A 20938-nucleotide genomic window follows, 5' to 3' on the forward strand; every position below is an offset into this window, starting at 1 on the left:
ATGCCTCATGATGTGAATGTGGCGCCACAGAAACACAAACAAAGCCTCAAACAGGATGCAACTGGAAAAGGAAAACAGCTGGTTGCACACAACATGAGGACTGTTACGTGCACATGAAAAGGTAAACTTTGAGTTCAGGATTCAGAAAGTGATCAGTGACATAAAGACCTTTCAATATTTTGCCTACTTTGATCAAACGTGAGAAAACCAATCTGTGAACTTAAATTTTTTAGGATGAAAGTTCTTCAAACAACTTCAAACCAAGCCTGCTTTCCAGATATTTCGTAGTTCAGTCAGCAGCCTTAGACTCAACTGTGTGAAAGTGAAACAAAACTTGCCCTTGCAGAGACATAAACCCTGATTTTATAACTCATCCCAGTGGCACATAGTCATCAACTTCTGGTGAGTCTCAGTTTCACTGTAAACAGTAAATTAAAGGTCCCATATTATGCAAAAATCAGTTTATTAAGTCTTCTAGTGAAATTTGTCTTTGGCTTTCCTCCCAGCCCACAAAATGTGATATTTAATGACAAAACCTGTACTTAGTAGAGCTTGTGAATGTAAAATCCTGACCTAAAACGAGCTGTTTGGATTTTGGGGATTTGCCAATGTCAGCGATTCCCTTTTTTGACCAATCAGGAGCAAGTCTGACCTGATTGGTCTACTAGAGCAGATACCCCCGAACCCCCTCCCCGCCCACTCCCCTCCCTGCAAGTTGAAGAGCCATCACTGCTTTGTTTTTGGCTGTAAACAGCCGCATAGTTCCATGCACAAGCTTCCCATCTCAGGAGAAGACAAGACTAAGTGTCTAGAGTTCATTTATCAAGGAAATGTGCCAGCTACACTCAGTAAAACTGTGCATGTGTGTGCTAGTCACTTCACGGCCGACTGCTTTTCCAACTTTGGACAGTACAACAGAGGGCTAGCAAATAGACTGGTCCTGAATCCAGGCACATTACCATCCATCCCCCAACAAACCTCGCCCTTGAAATGTGAGTTTTTTAAATGCTGTGCTCTGTGGAGCAGATGTAAGAGCTTTTCCTCAGTGTCCCCCCTGTCCCTGTGTTAGCTTCAGGATGCTAACTTTAGCTGCGGTTAGCCTGTTGTTTTAGCCTATAATGTTATGGTCAACGAGCCTTGCTGTTTTCTAAACATTGTGCACTCAGAGCTCGTGGCGCCGCTCTGAGTGACGCAGAAGAACAGGGCGGTATCAGCGGTGGCTCATTTACATATGAAGGCCACGTCCACTAAATCAGACCATTCTGAACAGAGGGGCTATGTGAGCCTGGAAACAATGCTGCTGTGCTTGATTTATTGGCTTTTTGGACCAAAACATGTTACTACCATTTCATGAAGACATCAATGATCCATATTAAACTGCAGAAAAGGAGCAGAATATGGGACCTTTAAGAGGCTCCTAAACCTACCAGTCAGCAGATTATATACCTAAAGCCTAGACTCAGACTTCATTGCAATACAACACCTTACCCTAACCATTCAGGATTTATACTTCACCCTAACTATTGTTATTTGTCATCAGACTTGGCTCCTGTTCCTGAATTTATCAATATTTCTGGAAGTTTTGGGGAAATTGCTGTTTCTCTTCTAATGTTTGTGCACACATGTAAGCCCATAAAAGCACAGTGCCCTAGCAGCAACATACAGCTAAATTAATGTGCCAAGGTCTGTGCAAGTGTTTTCATACCTCATCAAAGTGGCACCAGTTTATCTATTTCTGGCAAGTCTCAGTTTCACTGTAAACAGACATTTAAGAGGCCTAATTCTCAAAAGCATTGTGCAGATTTGGCCTCTAAACCTGTGCAAATGAGTCACAACAACATTTGATTTACAAAAGAACGTCCAAAGGATTAAGTCCCCCACAAACTGCTCAGAGCATATTTCTAAATCAGGGATGTCAAACTCGTGCCATGGAGGGCCAAGAGGCTGCAGGTTTTCTTTCCAACCAAAAACTCCACTAGATGATTTCACTGATCACCTCACCTTCAAACAGAGACCAGGGACTAATCAGTGAAATCAGCTGGTGGAGTTTTTGGTTGGAAAGAAAACCTGCAGCCTATTGGCCCTCCATGGCACAAGTTTGAGATCCATGATCTAAATGAAAAAAAAGAGGCCAGAGATGCTGTGTTCGGATACAAAAAAATTACCTTGAAACTGTTGGTGAAGTCCCAGAAGAATACACTTTTAATTGTTGAAACAGAAGTTGTAGAAACAAATTTGTTTGTCAGCTTTCACAAAACTGGCTGTTACAGTCTCAGTTTCACTGTAAACACTGAGTTGGGAGGCGCAGACTGGCTAACTTCAGCAGTAGCAGTGTGTCTTTTTAACCGTACCTCAGAAGTCTGATGTTAACCGTGGCTGGCAGGAGTCATACAGTTTGCAAAAGCCACAAAACAAATGCAGAAGATACAACAACAACAAATGGAAGTCAAGAGGTCAGTAATCTCAACGAACATAGAAAAGTTGTGAAAGTAAGTAAATGTTTGTTTGTTTTTTTTACTTCAGCAATGATAAATACAGCTATAATGCTAAATTCAAGCCTTGGCTGAATCTTAAAGCTAAAAAAAAGATGACATGGGATGATTTTCTCAACTTCTCTGTGTCTATTGACAAACTGATCTCTTCTGACTCCTGTTGTGGCTGTTTTTTCGTTGTGTTGTGGCTTTTGCATTCGTGCTGTGGCCTTTACAAACTGTCTGACAACTACCGACCACCATAGATGTTGGAGGTGGCAGCGATGAGTTGTTTTGGCTACAAACTGAAACAACTGAATATTATTTTGGCATCATTCACCAGATCCAGGTGATGAAAACACACCATGTGGAAGTTTGTGGGCTGAAGCAACATGATGACATGTTCACAGATAGAACTGCTGATGCAGGGAAAGCCATCCTTTGATTTTCATCCATTATAGCAACATATGGATATCTAACTTCCAAGATCAAATGGAGTCAAGGATTTCTTGTCATTTATGTGCAGTTAACGCTTCCTCATTTAAACCTTCATATGCGTGCTGCATCCCCCATCTGCGTCTTCTGAATTTTTTACGACATGCACAGCCTACGCGCCACATCAACACCCGAGACACATGTTCCTGTATGCATGGTTAACAGCAAGTGTATCTCATTCCCTCAAACATTAGGTGGTAGATTAAACCGAGTCATTAGATCTGATAGATGAAACCTCACGGTTTGAAACTCATCCTGCGTCTAGCTGCTGTTTTGTCTGCTCTGTCACCCTGAGATCTATTTAGACTAAAGCACAAACCGAACAGAACGCTCTGCCCTCAGACTGAACATTTACAATGACTCCTGAATCCGCCAAGGTTGGCTTTTTGCTCCCCTGCATCAGAGCTGACATTTTCCTTCCAAGTCGTGAACAAGCTGCTGAAATGAAGAAAGAAATGTCATCCTGAAACATCATATCTCAAGCGGCACATGTGCTTGTCCCCATTTTCCAATTAGCCTGGATGTAATTTGGGGAGTATGCTAATGAAACATCAGTGCTGTAGATCCATGTGTAATACTGCTCAGTAATACAGTTTCAGCTCCTGAGCCCAAAGGTATTTAACTCGTCAAACACAAAAAAGTCTTTCATTTTTCAGCGTGTTTCACCCAGAGGAGATTATCCTTTTTTCTTTGTTGCTCTGCAGTTTCTAATATACAGCTGAATACACAAATCTATCCTCGACACCACCGCCTGGGGTTGAGCTCAGATATTTGAAATAATCTGTTGTTTACGTCTGCACTTTATCAGCTGTACATTATCTGTCTGACGGCTGCAGGATGGGGTCCCCGTCACGGCCTTGTCTGTTATGGCAGCTGAGCTAAATCAATGCAAATCCAGCATTTCTCCTGTTTGAGTATAGGAAAGCATGGAGAAGCACGGAGAAGCTGAAGTATGCATACAAATAAAAGTGAAGGAGTCAAGCAGATATCACAGACGCTGGTTCCTCAAAATTAAATTTTCTCCACAGGGGGAAATAAAAGAAAAAACAGCGCACAGGCAGTCAGGCGTGGTGCAGGGCGCTGAAGCATGAGGAGAGTCAGCTGGAGGCAAAATTGATCAGCCCACAGCATCACAAAGCATCTCAAATGTTTGAGCGAGAGCGAGGAGGCGACTGCCCTTTGCCGTCCTGCCCTGTCTGCCCTCCAGGACGCGCTGCATCAGCAAGATGGAGGAGGCTGGGTATCTTACATAAGGCCCTCTGACTTTACATTCAAAGAACATGGCAGGGAGACCGAGTGGACAGAAACATCTGCATGAAACCAGAGTCAGGTTGGATTGAGCAACGTGGAGGACAAGAGGGAGCAGGAGTTTAAGACAGGATGGATGTGCTAAGGTTCATAAAATCTCCTGCAGACCTTCTCTTATGGATCATCCCCAACTTTAAGAAGACATTCATGATCCCCAGAGGAGCAATCTTCATCTTCTATCGACTGAATAATACATGAACACAGTCCCTGTGTCGTCACGCGTGTTTCTGAGTTTATTTATCAGGAATAATTTTGAAGCATTTAACCATCAGGTGCCACAAAAAGTTATTATGGTTAACATTTTCTTTTAGTTTTCATTTAGTTTATTTTTCAGCTTTAACTAGTTTTTAAAGCAGATTTTCTAGTTTAGTTCAGATCAGTTTTTATAAACCTACGGTCGTCTCACGCCTCATCATGCTGCCCGGCCAAGGAGCAGCTCTCTGTAGTAAATACAAGACACTACATACTACCTACTGCTTTTGCTTGTAGTATGAAGTATGACTGTTCTGTTGGGTCTATTTTGTAGTTTACTACTCTGGTTTCCTGTTTTAGAAGCAGAGCTACAGATTAGGGGTGCACCGGTCACAATTTTCTGACCAATCACTGATCTTTAAAAAGCCTGACCTGTGGATACCGATTCGGGCAGATACTGATTTTTATTCTTTATTTTTTATAACTGACAGCATATACCTTCAATGTTCCAGTCTTATTTTATTGAAAGTTATTGAAAAATACCTGTGAAACAATAAAATCTTTATGTTTTGGCTTCAACAACCAATAAAGTGTCCTCAGTTTTAGGACTCAGTGCAAAAAGCAACAATGGCTGGCTGTCAGAGCTTCCCGGAGGTATATAAGATCAGTTTCATATGTAAGGATGGGCCAATCACTGATCACCGATCCTCAAAAATTAAGGAAATCGGCTCTATTACAGATGATGCTTTTTCTTTTTTTTGGCCTTTATTATAAATGTACAAAACAATCTATGGGCAGATCTCTGCATTTTAGTTATTTTGTTAATCATATCACACAGAATCATCATACTTGATTTCTAAACCTACTCCAAAAGTTAAATTGTTTACTGAAAATAAATCTGAAAAGGATTTTTATTTTTGCAGCTGATGGAAAAACCACTTCCATATAATCCAGGTATGGTTTAAAAAGTGAATTAGTGGTTTATATGGGCTTTAATGAATTTGAAGAAGTAAACACCTCTTTTATGACTTGAAGTGATGAGAGTTACCAGTGTTTCTTTTGCATCACTTCACTTCTTTCTCACGGACCGTCTAACGTTAGTGTTGTTGTATTGTAGTTATAATACCAACTCATTCCAGTAGATGGGGGTAATTCACCAAAACCTGCCACCAGTATAGACAAACAGCGTTAGCAACGTACATTGTGGGAAACAGTGGCTCTTCGATCTATTTATCAAAAAATATATATATATAGTTATGAGTAGTGGAGTGCCGATTAATTCAAACTATGTATATATATATATATATATATATATATATATATATATATATATATATATATATATATATATATATATATATATATATATATATATATATGCCAACGTTGGGATCAGTTGGGATTGATACTTAAGTTTCAGTTTCTCTTCTCTAGTACAACACAATAAACCTTGCTTTGAAAATTGGAAATGTATTAGTTTTCATTTTATGTCATTTTGTTGACCCCGTGTGTGTCGTGGCTCTCCGTAGTACCACGGTCACTTTTGTGGCTCTTGGTTCTCTGACTTGTCGGCCACTCCTGATATATGGGTATATATGTATTGGCAGATTTTTGCAAGTTTTTGCATACTACCTACTACATACTGAATTTCAGCCAAAATAGTAGGCACTGCTAGTGTAGTATGCGATTTGGAAAACAGCCCATGTTTATTTGCATGGAGTATGCAAGCACACTTCTTCCAGAAGTTTCCCCAAATTATGACGTTCTGCACCTGCTTCACTTTCATGGCGCAATTAGTTAATTAGACAATTTTTGGCAGTCACACTGCTACAGCTAATTGGGCCGTTCTGTACGTAATAAACAAATAGTCTCATTTGTGTAATGACTGGACATGCTTACAGGCCCTGATTAAAAAATATTCATATGCTGACACACTAAACCAGACCAGTTTGAAAGTGTTCCTTCAAAACTTCAGGACATTAGCATGTTTTCGTTAGCCTTTAGCTCAAAGCGCCTCTCAGTGCAGCTTCACATGGCTGCTGGTGTGACTGTAGGCTCTTAAGTCTTGTGTAAACTCTCAAACATTGGTACAGAACAGGCACTGAGTGCAGGACAACAAGAGGAAGGGGAACATAAAACAATGAGAGGCTTTAACTGGCCCTCATTCATCCTACTCTAAATTCCCGCAGTGTGAGCATCCCAGGCAGCCAGGGGACAAAAGAGAAAGTGTCTTTCTGCTGCTCAAAGCGACATCTCAGCACTCTCGCCTCCAACAGGCCCAAATATGACAGCCTACTGGGTCCAGCTGCCACTCGAGGGCCCGTTCAATCCCGGCTCTGTCTCGGAGATTGGCCCCATCTCGTGCAGCACTTAGCCCCTCGCCTGTGGGCTGGTGTGCAGAAATGCAACCGATGCCCACTTCAGAAATACTGAGTTAAACCACACCGCTTCTCACCGCTAGCTCTTCAAAGCAGAACGGCTTTAGAAGGAAGATCCTCAACTTGGTTTGTTTCCCTCGCATGATCCAGGGATGAAGTGGCTCTTTAAGAGACACGTCCCATCTTTAGAAATGAGCGTGCAATTTTTGGAACATATTCAGACGCTCGGAGCGATAAAGAGGCACAGAGGGTGCTCATTTAAATGCTCCTCACGATAAGATGACTAAAAAGTACCTTCTACATTCACTCCCAGGATCTCAGGCAGACTTTAAGAGAGGCTGCTGAGGAGTTTAATAAGGACAAGCCTCTGTGTAACCTTCAGGTATTCACATTAGGAGCAGCAGCAGAAAACAGCCTCATCAACTAAATGAGCCCATTTGCATTTCAGCTGCAAGTTTTCTCTTTGCATCCACATCTGGATTTCCATGTAATTAGAATTCAACCTTCCTTTAAGAGAGATGATTAAGCCCTCTCCCTGACCTGTGATAGGTGATTATTAAGCTCGTCAGCGTAGAGCAGCACGTGTCCTGATGTGACTCGGGGAAACGTGAGATCAATGCAGATGCAGCACTTCCAAAAGCCTGGCAGAGGAACAGCGCTGGGACTTCAGAGACCTGTGAGTGAGCAGCATTTATTACTGTATGAAGGAATTACAGGAGAGATGATGAAACCAGCGAGGGAACGCAGTATGTACGCTCAGATTCAAAGAGCAACATATGACAGTTGGTAGACGAATCCAGGAGCAGATAAGGCCACACACTTGTCAATTCATGGATGTAATTTTTTACGGTTTTGTTATTCAAGAACAACGTGTGTTCTTAAAGGTGTATTTCAGTTTGCACCAGCCACATCAGATGCCTGTCAGGTTAACCCCCTTTCTAGAGAAACTGCTCAGAGCTAGGCTTCAGTCAATTTAGCTAATTTTAGAGAGACTCCGACTTAAGAACTCATCTTGAGCACAGCACAGATCCACTCTCAGTTCATTTTCTTCCAAAACAAATGCACACCTTGGATAGAGTCCCGACTTTTCATCAACGGTGATGGTGCTCATGGGAAAACGGTGCCTCACCAGTAAAATGCTCTTCTTCTTACTTACAAAACATTAACAAGAACAGCTCCTGCATACCTAGAGTCTCACATCTAGGTCTACACTCCTTACGCCCACTACGCTCTACTTGTGAGAGACGCCTGGTGCTCCCAGCCCAGCGTGGCTCTAAATCTCTAGCCAGACTCTCCTCCTCTGTTGTACCCAAATGGTGGAATAAATTACCTAACTCTATACGATCCACAGAGTCCCTTTCTACTTTTGAGAGATGTCTGAAAACTCATCTGTTCAGGGAACACTTAGGCACTTAATCTGACCCTTCTCCTCTTTGTCCTCAGGGGTAGAATGAGTCAGAAGGTCTCAAACCCAGCTCTTAGTGAATTTTCAGCACTAATTACTGAATTTTGTCAAAGGTTCAAGTATACTGTTGCAGCAATTGATTGTGGTTAGTTGGCTATGTTATTCTACATTATAAGGAAAAAAAATCCTGCACTTAATGGCAGCACTTGCAGCCAAATAACTTATTGCTCTTTTTTGCACTAACTATGTTTTTCCTTCCGTCTAAATTCTTGCTTGTGTCGTACACCGCTTTGGACAAAAGCATCTGCTAAATAAAACTGTAGAACTGTAAATGAAACTGTAAAAACCAGTACCAATTCTGGCCACAGATGTCACTGCAAAAAATTAAGAAGAAACTACGTGGGGAAGAAACAAATGGGATAATATGTTGTATTAAATGCAGATTGGAATCTGGACAGGGTGAGCAGGACCTAAACGAACCACCTGCTCACTATGCATCATAACTTTTAAACGTAGCACAAAAAGTAGGGCAATCTGTGTTTTGTTGATTATTTCTCTGTTATAACAAAGCTTCTTAGCAATAAATCTTATACCCTTAGAGAGTCAGTTTATTTCCCTTGATGGTGCTGGCCAGCGGCTCTGACGAGGAATGCTCCGTGTGTCTGGACTCGGTCCGTCATCCCGTCATCACGCACTGCGCCCACGTCTACTACCAAATCTTCTCCATATGTAAGGGTTTCTTTTTCTAGTACACAACCTTCAGAGAGAAACAGTCTACTCAAAGCTAATCTGGCCACTGTAGTTTGATCTCAGAGAAACAAACAAATACAGAGCCGCTGAAATACAAGGTAACAAAAACCACCAAACCACCAAAGGGTGGATAATCCTGACCCCAAAGTAAAAAGTAGGATCTAGAAACAAACAAAACAAGATCCCCAGAGGTCTTGAGTGACCTTTGAGAGAAACAAAAGTCTCGGTTGCTCTTGAGAGTGAAGGCAAAGAAACAAACTGACCTCCAAAGACGGACAGGAGTCAGTTTGTTTATCCACCCTGTGAGGCTGATACCACCAAATGAGACAGCTGATCTGACATTGAGTTAACAAGCTGAGTTCCTGCTGTCTGAACTCTGACAGGCAGCGGTCAATTCAGAGCCCATCCAAGCTTCACACGAGAGGTAAGGGTGACTCTGCAGAGCCTGCGAAAAACCACGTGGGGAATTGAACCTGCAATTGTTTCAGTTACAGAAAACCTCTGGATCCACTCAGCTGAATGGAGATCACAGCTGTGCTTTTCCTGGAAGTGAATTAGTCTTATTTCAGTTAAAAGCCATGCAATGTAATACCCACTGAAGGCATTAGCTAAAGAGGATAAAGAGGGGGCTGAGGGGCTTTCACTGGTTTACAGACAGGAAAACATCCATTTATTCCTCTGCAGTCCAAAAATCATCACAGTCAGCAGGTGTCAGACCTGTTAAATACATTTAACGTCACTGTTTTACCTCACTGTCAATTTAGACCATGGCCAGGGTAGATTATTGACCTGATTTTAACAAGATATCAAAAAGATTTCATAAAATGATAGTTTTTCTGCTCTAATGCAAAAAGTTGTAGCTTCAAAAAAAATTGTGGGAGACAATTTGTCATTTTCATCTTGGCAATAAATTCTTAAAAAAAAAATGTATTTTTTTTTTACAAAAAAAAATGATTTCCAACCATTTTCAAATCCCTACATCAAAAAAAATACATTTAAAAATTGGACTTACTTCAGGTACCTTTAACCAGACGTCAATATTACTTTCTTGCAGTAAAAAATGCATGAAAACATGCTGGTTCAAGGTACAAGAATGAGTAAAAAGTGAGCTTAAAGACTTAGCGTGCACGCCAACAAAATAATAAAACAAGAAGAATGAGCTAATAACCAATTAATCCTTCAAAACATCTTAATATTCTGACATATTTTTGCAAAATATTGCATCTTGGAATACTTCCAGGCTCCTTTGCATCTAAAATCTGTGATCTTCTTGGGTTTGAATGACTGACAATGAAGATTTACATCATATGAGTTCATAGTTGAAGACCTCACAACATCAGAGAATTTTAAAATACAACAATGAGTCTAATAATCCAACCTGAGCAGTAAATCTGCGTCAGTGTGAACACAGCCTGTGGATCTCCGGGGTCACTGGAGCCAAATGGTCTCCATGGTGCAGCCTGGCACAATGACCTGGCTTGAGGCTGGTTGTCAGTGATGACAGCTGAGAGGATGCATCTGCAGATTAAACACCTTTAAAGGCAGATTTGCGCCTGCAGAGAGGCTGAGGGTTGAGTATTTGTTCAGAAGTTGTAAGCAGACTTCACCTCATTAATGTCATCTATGATATGCAAACGATGCAGATAGGTTTAGCTTTACCCCGTTGCAGGGCCTGCGTGGGCATCCTGCCTGGCATGGTGGTAACAGCTAGCTGCTGGTAAGCCGCTGTGCAGCTGGAGCGAAATGACAGCTTGCATGTTTGGCGCATTGGGAAGCTGAGCTTTAAAGTTTAAAAGGACAGAGACTCACAAAGCGAGGGGAGTCTTACCTCGGGATGCAGTTCGGGGAGGATCCGTCTATCTCCCAGGTGGCAAACAGGTTCATAGGCACCGGTCTGTTGAGAGCCCCGCTCCCGGGGAAACTCAACCGGCCACTTCTCTCCGCCATGGCCCCGAGCTGCGGGTGGGACTGTCCGACACCGAGCTGAGGAGGGTTTGTAAACAGCAGACCGCAGAGGGTCTCCTGTCTGCCTGGGTGAGGGTGTTACAGAGTCCGTGGAGTGAAGACGCTCACGTTAGTGGGGTGTGAACGGCGGGGGTCGAGCTCATTTCTCCGGGCGGGTCGGTGTGGTCCTGTCTGCGCCGTGGAACTGCAGAGAGAAGCCGAGCAGGAGTGAACGGACCGACCGCTGAGCTTGTTGTGCCTACCACGCTGCCCCGAGTGTATGGGGGGTGAACAGTGCCACACGCTGCTAACGGCGGGCGAGGGAGGGGCAGGGACTAAGGAGTGGTGCAGGAGAAAATTTAAAGTCATACAGTCAGAACTGGGTGGTGTTAGCGCCAACAGACTGTTTAATATAGAGAGTAGTTTCTATGATGTCATCTTTGTAAGTTTTGAAGCTTTTCTTCTAAGGCCTGAACCACACTGATATTTTTTTGATTGGATATCTTTGTCTTCGTTTAAAAAAAAAATTCCGCCCACACCACAGAAATATCTCTGTCCATACGAAGAGGCCAAACTGAAAACGATTGCCTCTGAAGCCTGCAATGCCATACCTGGCCAATAAGTGGCAGGTATTATAATTATTTTATTTTATTTCTCTTTCTCTCTCTCTCTGTCTCTCTCTTCTTCTCTCTCAGATCCTAGTACTGTTTAACTTTAGGGTGTGATTTGTTTTTTTTAAATAACTAACTCTGCATTCTTTTATTCTGCTCTGTTTTATTTCATCTTGTGCTTTTTAGGTTGCCCATTTTAACATCTGGCTGGGGACTACAGATGAAAATTAGCTTTTTGGCTAACTCTGGCATATTTACTGTAAATATCTATTAATATGCATTGTCCCTGTAAATCAAATAAATTGAATTAAAAGTTAGCAAAATGTGAAAACCATAGAAGAAGAATGTTATGAGCACGCAGTCAAACACAGTGACTTGTTGCTGGGCGCTTGACGTCGTGGCGTCAACACCAGCTCCATTTAACACCACTACACGGATCCACTCAACCGGATATTTTTTTATTTCTTCACTTTTTTATCCGTTTTTAAAAATTTCCGTTTATGTGGGTGAAATCGCTGTGTTCATGTGGTTGAGAGGCCCAATTGGACAGAAAAATGTGTGTTCCTAAGAGGCTGTATTTAAAATAATAATAGAACTTAGCTTTGTTCAAGCTAGGAAAGTATTTCCCCCCAGACAGGGCTGTTTTAGGGATACAATGTATTAACCCAGAAGTAAATATAAACTTTTGTTCCACTGTCACAGAGCAAATTATTCCTCAAAAAGTTCCTGGTTCTAGGGGAAAGTTCCAATGGTCGAAAAGCATTTAACACAACTATATTGACTTCATGTTCAACCTTCTTGCATGGCTTATTTCATTCACACAAAGTGTAACCACAACACTTAGATTAAAAAAAAAAAAAAATCAAAATCAAAACAAAAACATAAAAACTTCAGATTGTTTAAAACCAGACTTTATTGTCAGTTGTTTTCTTTCACCACAAAGCATGATGTTTCATATACTTCTTGGCTGGTGACAATTAGTTGTCCACTATACAACACATCCCATTTCCAATCACAACCAAATAGCATGGCTCAATTGTGTGTTTAATGTGACAAATAGAAACGTTTATGTGGCACTATTTTGCTGCCCTACATGAAACTGAGCTTGAACTTCATCCGCTGGCATTAATCACCCTCCATACCTCTCCTCCCAGGAAAACGTCATTGAAAGGCTTTCAGAGCTGCATTTTGGCGACCTACAGAGTGTTGGCAGGTGTCACTTGTGCAGGTTTCTTTTTTTGGTTGTTCTGTTTTCTCTTCAGGCTCTTCTCAACTCGTTCCAAACACTTTTTTTTGCTTGTACAAAGCCGCAGTTATTTTGCATCTCCGGCTTTTTTCCTTTCTATTTGGAAAAGCTAAACCCCTTTTATGTCCAGTTGCATCTTTATCGTCTTTTTTAAATGCTATTTTTTGCTGTATATCTTTCAGTAGTCATTGTGTATCTCTAAAGGGATTCTTTTTGAGGTGTCTTTGGTTCTAAAGTAAACATTTAACATCCTTTTTGTGAGTTTGTATCTTTTTTAGGTCTCTTTTCTGGCGGTTGATCTTGTGATAGTCACTTCGTATCACCTTGTAGTTGTCCCAAACACCCTTATTAACATTTTGAGTCAATTTTATACATCCTTTTCTCAGTTGGATGTCTTGTGTCCAAATTACAAGTCAGTTTAACTTTATAATGGCTTCATGTTGCTTTGTGTATTTTTCTTTTAGTTTGTACCTATGTCTGGGACACTAAGTGACACTTTGTGGCACCAGTTTTGTGAAAGACTATGTGTTATTTACATAATATGAATTGTCTTTGCGTTGCTTTGCACCTCTTGGTTTAAAAAAAGTAAATATTGTAGTGATTTTATCTTTTCTCATTGATTGTTCATCTTGTGTCAGTTGTTTTACCTTTTTTTGTTGTCATTAAGGTTATTTTTGTCAATTCATTTGTTTATATGTTAAAATAGGCAAACATTAGAGGCACTGTCATAATGACTCAAGACAAGTAGATATTTTTTATCAAGTCCTGTATTCCTTTCATAGTGATGACACCATGCCATGAGCTAATACTGCCACCATGTGGTGAATGAATGCTATTAAATTTGAGAGTGATACACATACCTAAGGTCTTCTTTTATGACAGGAAACACTTTCTTATATCTTTGGATAGTTTTATGTTCAAGTTTAAAACTTTCCCTGTAAAACTGCTTCATCTACTCATTTAATTTCTTTCCTTGCGTGTTTTCCTCACTCCATTATTTTGTTTTGTAAAGGTGGTGGCACTGTCGTGTCAGGATTAGATGACCTGGTAAATAAACTGTCATATTAATCCACGTACAGCTAATCCGTAAATGATTTATCACTCGGGTCACCTCTGTGAGACACACCTCTCTATCTGTGCAGCCTTTGGTGAGCAGAAAGTGGAACTAAAACACTCTTGTCAAGTTTATTATTTTACTTTCCCTTTGGCGAAACTACAGTAACTTTAGAATCAGATCAGGAAGACATTATTGCAGAAAAATGTGAAGACAGATTAAACTTTGTGAAAGCTTTATTTGATTAAACTGCAGACTTTATTAAACATGTATGAGTGTCACACATTCAAAAAGTATTAAAAGAAAAATTCCTTTTTTGACATGACTAAAAAAAAAAGAAAAAGGATTTAAGTGTTTTATTAGTATCAAATTGATAAACTTAAGTAGAGACATTTCTCTCTGCTGATAGACGCATGATACTGCACAAATCAGGACTGAATCTGACATTAACAAAAGCAAAGAAAACTGAACCAACAAATCATCCGGACAAGCCTTCTTAAAAAAAAAAAAAGGAAATAAAAATATTAACACATGAAAACCGAACCATCAGCAGAGATGTTTGCATTTTACGTTCACACATCAGGGCAGTGAATGCAACACGTGCAGAGAAGCAGAATCACAGTTTCACGGCAATGCCAGGAGGTCGTGTTACCAACAAAAACACCAACGTTTGGAGGGATGAAACACCCCCACCTAACCTGACACCGCTCAAACACTTAGGAGGAGCACAGGCGAGTGGATGGAATCAAAGAATGGCAGACAGCTGGGACAGACTGCACGTGTGATGAGAATCATCACTGATTGAAAAAAATGACCACATGAAGGAGGATTTTAAAAGAGGAAAACGTTTTAATTATGAAGTTATGGGAAAACAGATGCTTGATTCCCACAGACATTTAACAAATGACGATAAAAAAGGCTTTTATAAGAACTACAAAGATTTTGCCTTCAGAAAGACCATGTAAAAGGCGATTATCCCCCTTCTTATAAAAAAAAAAAAAAAAAAAAAAAAAAGCAAACACCTGTGAGGACGATGGGATCACGATTGCTCTGCGTCACAGCCTTCAGGTGAACAGGTCTCAGTGTTTGCTGTCGGCTGAGGCGGAGCGAGATCGTGAGCGGGACCGAGAGCGTGAGCGGGATCGTGAGCGGGAGCGAGAACGGGACTGTTTGGCCTGAGCTGGGACGGGTGAACGGGAGCGGGACCTGGAACGGGACTTGGAGCGGGATTTGGAGCGAGACTTAGAGCGAGACTTGGATCTGGACTTGGACCTGGATGGGGATCTGCCGGCTGCTTTGCCTCCACCTGATGATCTCTTTTCTGGGGTGCGGCTCGGGGACCTTGAGCGGCTCCTTGAACGGTTGCGGCTCCTGGAGCGGCTCTTTGAGCGGCTCTTTGAGCGGGAGTAGCTGCGGGAGCGGGAACGGGAGCGGCTCTTGCTGTGACTGTTGAAAGAAAGAAAGAAAACATTTTTAACAACCGTCCTAAAAAATAAACAAAACACCACAGGGACCATATTCCAAATCTACTGGACAGGCTGACTTTAGGTCTTCTAATTTTAGCTCTAGGCAGGAAAACTGTTTCAAAAATGTTTGGCTTTATCTGCCCTTCAGGAGCCCAACATGAGGAGAGAAATACTTGAATGATATTTGAGCAGCAGGGGGGAGGCAGGGTGTGGTGGAGCCTGTCAATCAAAATCATGATCGTAAACCACTGTGGGTGAGAGCAGTGCGCTCTTTGGATGAGAGACCATCATGGATATGAGGAGAAGATGTGAGATGACAGAGACATAGCGAGACGCTGCAAGTCAGAAAAGTTCAGGCAGCTCACGCTCCAACTGAGGATGTGTCGCGATGTAAGAGCGGTGTGATCGTGAGAAAAGACGACGGAGAAGTTGGCTGCGTTAATTTTTATAACGCATTAATTTGCGGCGTAATTACTTTAACACGTTGAATGTGTGTTTAGTGCATCCGTCTCACCTTCTGCAGTCCTCAAACAGCTTCAGTTTGCGGCCATTCAGGTCAGTCCCATCAAACTTGGAGATGGCGTTCTTCATGTCACTGCGGGATGCAAACTCGACCACTCTGAGGTGAAAGAAACTCTGATTAGTATCAAAGCCAAAGGACACCTTCGGAGATGTTTGACAGACAGGAGAGAAATCTCACCCTTCGTTCTTTTTGGTCCGGTGAGCGTCCACAAAGGTAACTTCACCTGCTTTTCTCATCAGGTCTTTCAGGTCCTGTTTCAAAGCATAATGTGGGATTAGTGAGGCAGAACAGAACCCAAGGAGCCGGTGAGAGCCTTTTCAGACCTGGAGGGAGAGAAGTGAGCAGGCAGCAAGACACCAGCACACACACTGAAACCTGGCTACGACTGACATAAGCTCACATTTCAGGAAAGAGCATGTACACCAGAGAGAAAATGCCTCTGTGTGGACAAGTGTTGGATTTACTCAAACAGTTTAAAGTCCAATTCATTCATTGGTGCCATGAATTCACTTTTTTAATTCACCACCATAATAACACAAAGTAAAAACAGCAGTGAGAGTTTGAATGTAGCTAAAATTGATGCTCTTTTGCAAACAACCAATAAATATGGGTTTTGTTTCAGAGAGCGTAGGATGATTTTAGATTGTTTCTTGGCTGTTGGGTGACTTTAATGCTAAGGGGAAGAGAAAAATATCTGACCAAGAGCACAGACTGTATATAAGAAGTGGACAGTGAATCCAACAAGGGGCATTAACCTGCAATCTTTCTAGTCACCAGCAGGGGACCATCCAATTGGATCTTCCTTGTGTGCATTTTTAACCTCAGTAAACAATTTTTACATGTCTATGACTTCAATGTGTAGTTTCAAGTATTCTTCTGTAAACAGTTTGATCTTCTCTGTAGGAAATAAAGGCGTAATTCACACAAAGTTGTGCTCCAGGACTATCTGTCTGTCATAGTTTTGGGTGCATGTAAAAGTAGTGTGCAGTTCTTAGGAGTGTTTTATGAATTTGGATGATAAAATTAGGGCATTAGGATCTCAATATTGCTCACTTTGTATAACTTGTAACTTTTTTTCTGCCAATAAAAAACATTTACAATTTCAAACTGACAATGAACACAAAACCCTGTCATTGTGGTTTGCAGAAAATTTCCCAGTGTCAAACTCTGAACCAAAGTCCTCCCTGATACTCCAGATACGATTATCTGAGGTTTTAACATCAGTTCCACTCTAGATCTAAGGGACCAAGATGGTCATCTTTCTGCTGGTCAACGTCCACTTCTTGTATAAAGTCTTTGACCTTTAACTGTCTTGATGTGCGTGTGATCTATATAAAACTTTTGACTCAAAGGTTCTGAGTATTTACATCATATCATTGATTCTACACCCCCTAACCCCCCGACCCTGAACAAACCCAATCACATGAGTTTTATGCTACTTACCGCTCCAAACCCAGGAAGATATTAGCATAGAGCCACTTGTCCAAATAGCAAATGGGAACCAATGCAGTGTTAAGCCCTTGAGAAACGACCTCGGCCTTGACTCAGCATCCGGCCTCCACAAGTAAGGAACCACCAGAGAGCAAGTAGGCGGAGGGGTGTGCGCCCGACTCAACACCCCCCCAGCTCCATCAGCAACAGAAAAAGACCCAAACGGGAGAGTGTAGGGACCATGGATTTGAGGGGGGTTACAGCAGTCGGGGATGCCAGCCCACAGAACCTCCAGACTGTGGCTACGGACCTCCTAAGGCTACCGTATCCTGCGCTAGACCACTTTCACCCGCTACGGGGCCCAGCCAAGACTTTAGACCGGCGGCAACTGCGTGTAAGGAGAGGCACCAAATGGACACTATTCAGAAAAACAACCAGAAGAGGGCGCTACAAACTTGTGACACCTCCATGGAGGGTGTGCAGTCACCTCTGACATAAATTCAGAGCAGCTGTTAAAAAAACAGTTAAATGCTTTTGGTTAGAATAACCGTCAGCAGCAGAAAATGTTTTTTATTCTGGAAAAAAAATGTAGATGGAGGTTAGGAAAAAAAGAAAACACACTAGGGCTCTCTATTGTTATAGGCCAATTGACTATGATTCATTAAATGGAGTCTGACCAAGATAAATTGAACCGCCCGCTCAGACAGATGCTGCTACACGTATTACAAAAAGAGTGATCTACACATTATTAAAAGCCTGTGTGTTCAGAGATCCTTTATTTCAAGCAAATTCTTACCTGCCAGCTGATTCGTGAAGAGAGGTTCTCCACAATGAGTCTGTGGTCTGTTCGCACAGGAGGGCCATATCTGTGTAGTACATAAACAGGAAGGAATACTTAATTCTAGGACTCGGACTCAAAACCTTCTGTGGAAGATGAATGGGTGAACACTTCTGTAAAAGATTCCCAAAGTAGAGAGCTCTCCTGAGGTTAATTGCTGATATATTTAACTTCTCAAAAGCTGCGTCACACTTCAACTTGACTCAAGAGCAAAGTGCAGCTTGTTTGTGCGTCACGTACATGGTTTGTTTTTTCTGTTTTCCACAGAGACAAGTAATAATTATTGTTCAAATGCTACTGTTTATGATCATCTTAAAAATACCTATTTTCAATATGTTTGATTTTAGAAATAGAAAACAAGTGTGACTCCAAGTGTTTATCAAAACGGACACCAAAAGCATTCTAATTTTGAAGCCAAAAGATTTACAACTCCCCCTATTGAACGGGTGCAGTATGGCTCATAAAACCAGATTTGTGTTTTGGGTTTCTCAAGGCAAATTTCAAAGCTTGTGTACCTGGATCCAGGAGCTGGGCGGGATGGGCGATAACCACCGCCACCACCAAAGCGGCCCATTCCAGGTCCGCCACCTCGTCCTCTTCTGGAGCGAGCATGCTCGATCGTGACCCTTAAAGGGGAGCAAGAAATGCTTCAGATACAACCCACTGATGAAGAATGAACTTTAATGAAGCAGGAAAAGAAGCTAGGAGGTTTCAAGTCACAATAGTTATGCTAATTATAGCATCAAATAGACCAGTGATTGGACTATGCTTTGGGCTAACAACTATTTAACACATCCGTTGTTCAGTAAGCACAGATATAGTGATTCATCCATGACAAATGTAAAAAAAACTCAAAAGTTAAAAGATGAGCACCTGTACCTACACCAAAGAGTGTGCGAGGTGGCAGTACCTGCATCTGCTAATCTACATAAGGTTGATGTGATTATTTGTTTAAAGATTCACTGCTGAGTTTGAGTGATAATCACTGATTAGGTTATTACCGTTCACTGCACAATTCTTTGCCATTAAGCTCATAAACAGCATCATCTGCATCTCTGTGGTCATCAAACTCCTGAAAAGGGAGAAAGGAAACAAACAAGTTGTTATCAGGAAACAAACTGTAACCAGACCTTTCAACTCACTCAAAGCGCAGAGTCAGACTTACCACAAAACCAAATCCATTCTTCAAGTTGATTTCTCTAATCCGTCCGTATCCCTTGAAAAACTTCTCCACATCTCGTTCTCTGGCGTGTGGGCTCAGACGGCCGATAAAGATACGACAGCCACTCATTGTTGTATGCTGATGTGGGAAAACACAAGACTCTGTTAATATTTAACCAACGAGGGAGGAAACTGGGAATAAATATGGTTTAATATTCGATGATTGAAGGTCACCATGTTAACTTTAGCCTGTGTTAATTTTAGACATGTCAGGGTATGAACAGACATATTTCAAACTTAATTGGAGGGAGATCTGTTACTGATGAGATCTACAGTCAAGCTGGCTGGTGCTCTGTTGGTGTGCAGGAGTAGCTCTTTAGCTGCTTGCAAACCCCAATTTTTTACACAGATTAATCATATAAAATGTGTAAACACAAGTATTGACTGAGAAATCTGGTTTTCCTCTGAACTGTTTCTGCACTGCACCAGGATGAAACTAAGCAAACACAAAGAGGATCATAGTTGATGAAGCTGATCTAGTCAGACCAGTTTCACTATTGTTTCAATTTCAATTTGTTTACTCTGAGCTACTATTACTAATCCCCTAATGCCCACAGCTCCCGTTTTACTCCTGCAGGTATACCTCAAAATTGAAAACAAAAACATACGACTGACTGATCCAAAAAGAAGGCGTTAGATATCAAATAGCAATAAAAAAAAAATCACAAATAAATAAACCTTTGTGTGATTTAGTAGAATATTGAAAGACTTACTATCTTGGAGACTTTTAACGACTCTTTTTTTCAAGTTAATACTCGGCAACATCTCCATTATCGCGATATTTGGACTTTTTACTTTCTCATCCGCCACCATCTTTATTCTCGCGATATTTCGACTTCTCTTCCTACTCTATTCTCAGAATATTACAAATCGAAATTGTATTTTCGGTACTTCATTGTTGAGAGTTTGACTCTTTGTTCACAATTTATTGACTTTTCTCTTGTTGTATCGTGATTTTCTTTTTGAGATATGATTCCTTTAATAATGTAAAATTGCAACTTTGTTTTACGCTAATGAAAAAAAGCAGCCATCGCTATGGTATGTAGGCCACGTTGAGGTTTCCGACGCTTTTCTATGTCCTCAGTTAACCTGAGTGAAACAATCGATTAGCCGATCACTTGGGCCCAACTTTATCAGGCTAGCTTGTTGCTAAGATGGCACGCCGTTGAAAAGATGCGAAGTTAACGTTTAAGTTCGGGATTATTTGGTATTGAAAAGCAGGTTTCCTTTTGAAGACATTTTCAGTGTGAAACTTTTTAGTCGATAATTGTAATTCATGTTTCACGATGCGAACTATGAGACAAACTAGGCCTTATAATGCAGTTTCTTGGATGTTTCATCTCACGTTTGTAGCACGCCTCGAGGTCGACTTCAGCTAGCTGGCTAATGGATACTTTTTGTACATAACGTACAAACACTCCTTTCACTATATCCAAGCATTAAAATTAATGTCGTTGTTTATCTTGAGGCTTTTTTATCAGTTACTCACCAAATCTTCTTCAGGGCGTCGACGTTTTTCTTGTTCTTCTCGCTGTTCGGCTCCAACTTCGACTGACTGTTTTCAACGTTGAATCAAAATGGCGAGTGAGTTCGTAGAGCAACGGG

The 20938-nt window shown here is 41.3% G+C and overlaps 2 protein-coding genes across 2 annotated transcripts in view; both read right to left on the bottom strand.

The window, feature by feature from the left end:
- The window catches only part of pacs2 (phosphofurin acidic cluster sorting protein 2), a 67670-nt gene extending 56437 nt beyond the window's left edge, over nucleotides 1-11233 (bottom strand). The window contains exon 1 of the mRNA XM_074692035.1: nucleotides 10828-11233. Coding sequence (XP_074548136.1) covers nucleotides 10828-10946 — 119 coding nt within the window. The 5' untranslated portion in view covers nucleotides 10947-11233. The remainder of the gene's footprint in view (nucleotides 1-10827) is intronic.
- Nucleotides 11234-14109: 2876 nt separating this feature from the next.
- On the bottom strand, nucleotides 14110-20841 carry srsf5a (serine and arginine rich splicing factor 5a). Its single transcript, XM_074692032.1, has 8 exons — nucleotides 20823-20841; nucleotides 19278-19412; nucleotides 19114-19184; nucleotides 18628-18738; nucleotides 18071-18140; nucleotides 16021-16094; nucleotides 15835-15939; nucleotides 14110-15300 (listed from the first exon to the last, which is right to left on the bottom strand). Exons 2-8 carry the CDS (start codon nucleotides 19401-19403, stop codon nucleotides 14934-14936), a joined length of 924 nt encoding a protein of 307 aa, XP_074548133.1. The 5' UTR covers nucleotides 19404-19412; nucleotides 20823-20841; the 3' UTR covers nucleotides 14110-14933.
- Between the last annotated feature and the right edge of the window lie 97 nt (nucleotides 20842-20938).

The sequence above is a fragment of the Halichoeres trimaculatus genome, unplaced genomic scaffold, assembly GCF_033239565.1.
Source record: "Halichoeres trimaculatus isolate MK-OKI-2021-1 unplaced genomic scaffold, fHalTri1.1 fHalTri1_scaffold_17, whole genome shotgun sequence".
NCBI classification, from domain to species: Eukaryota; Metazoa; Chordata; class Actinopteri; order Labriformes; family Labridae; genus Halichoeres; species Halichoeres trimaculatus.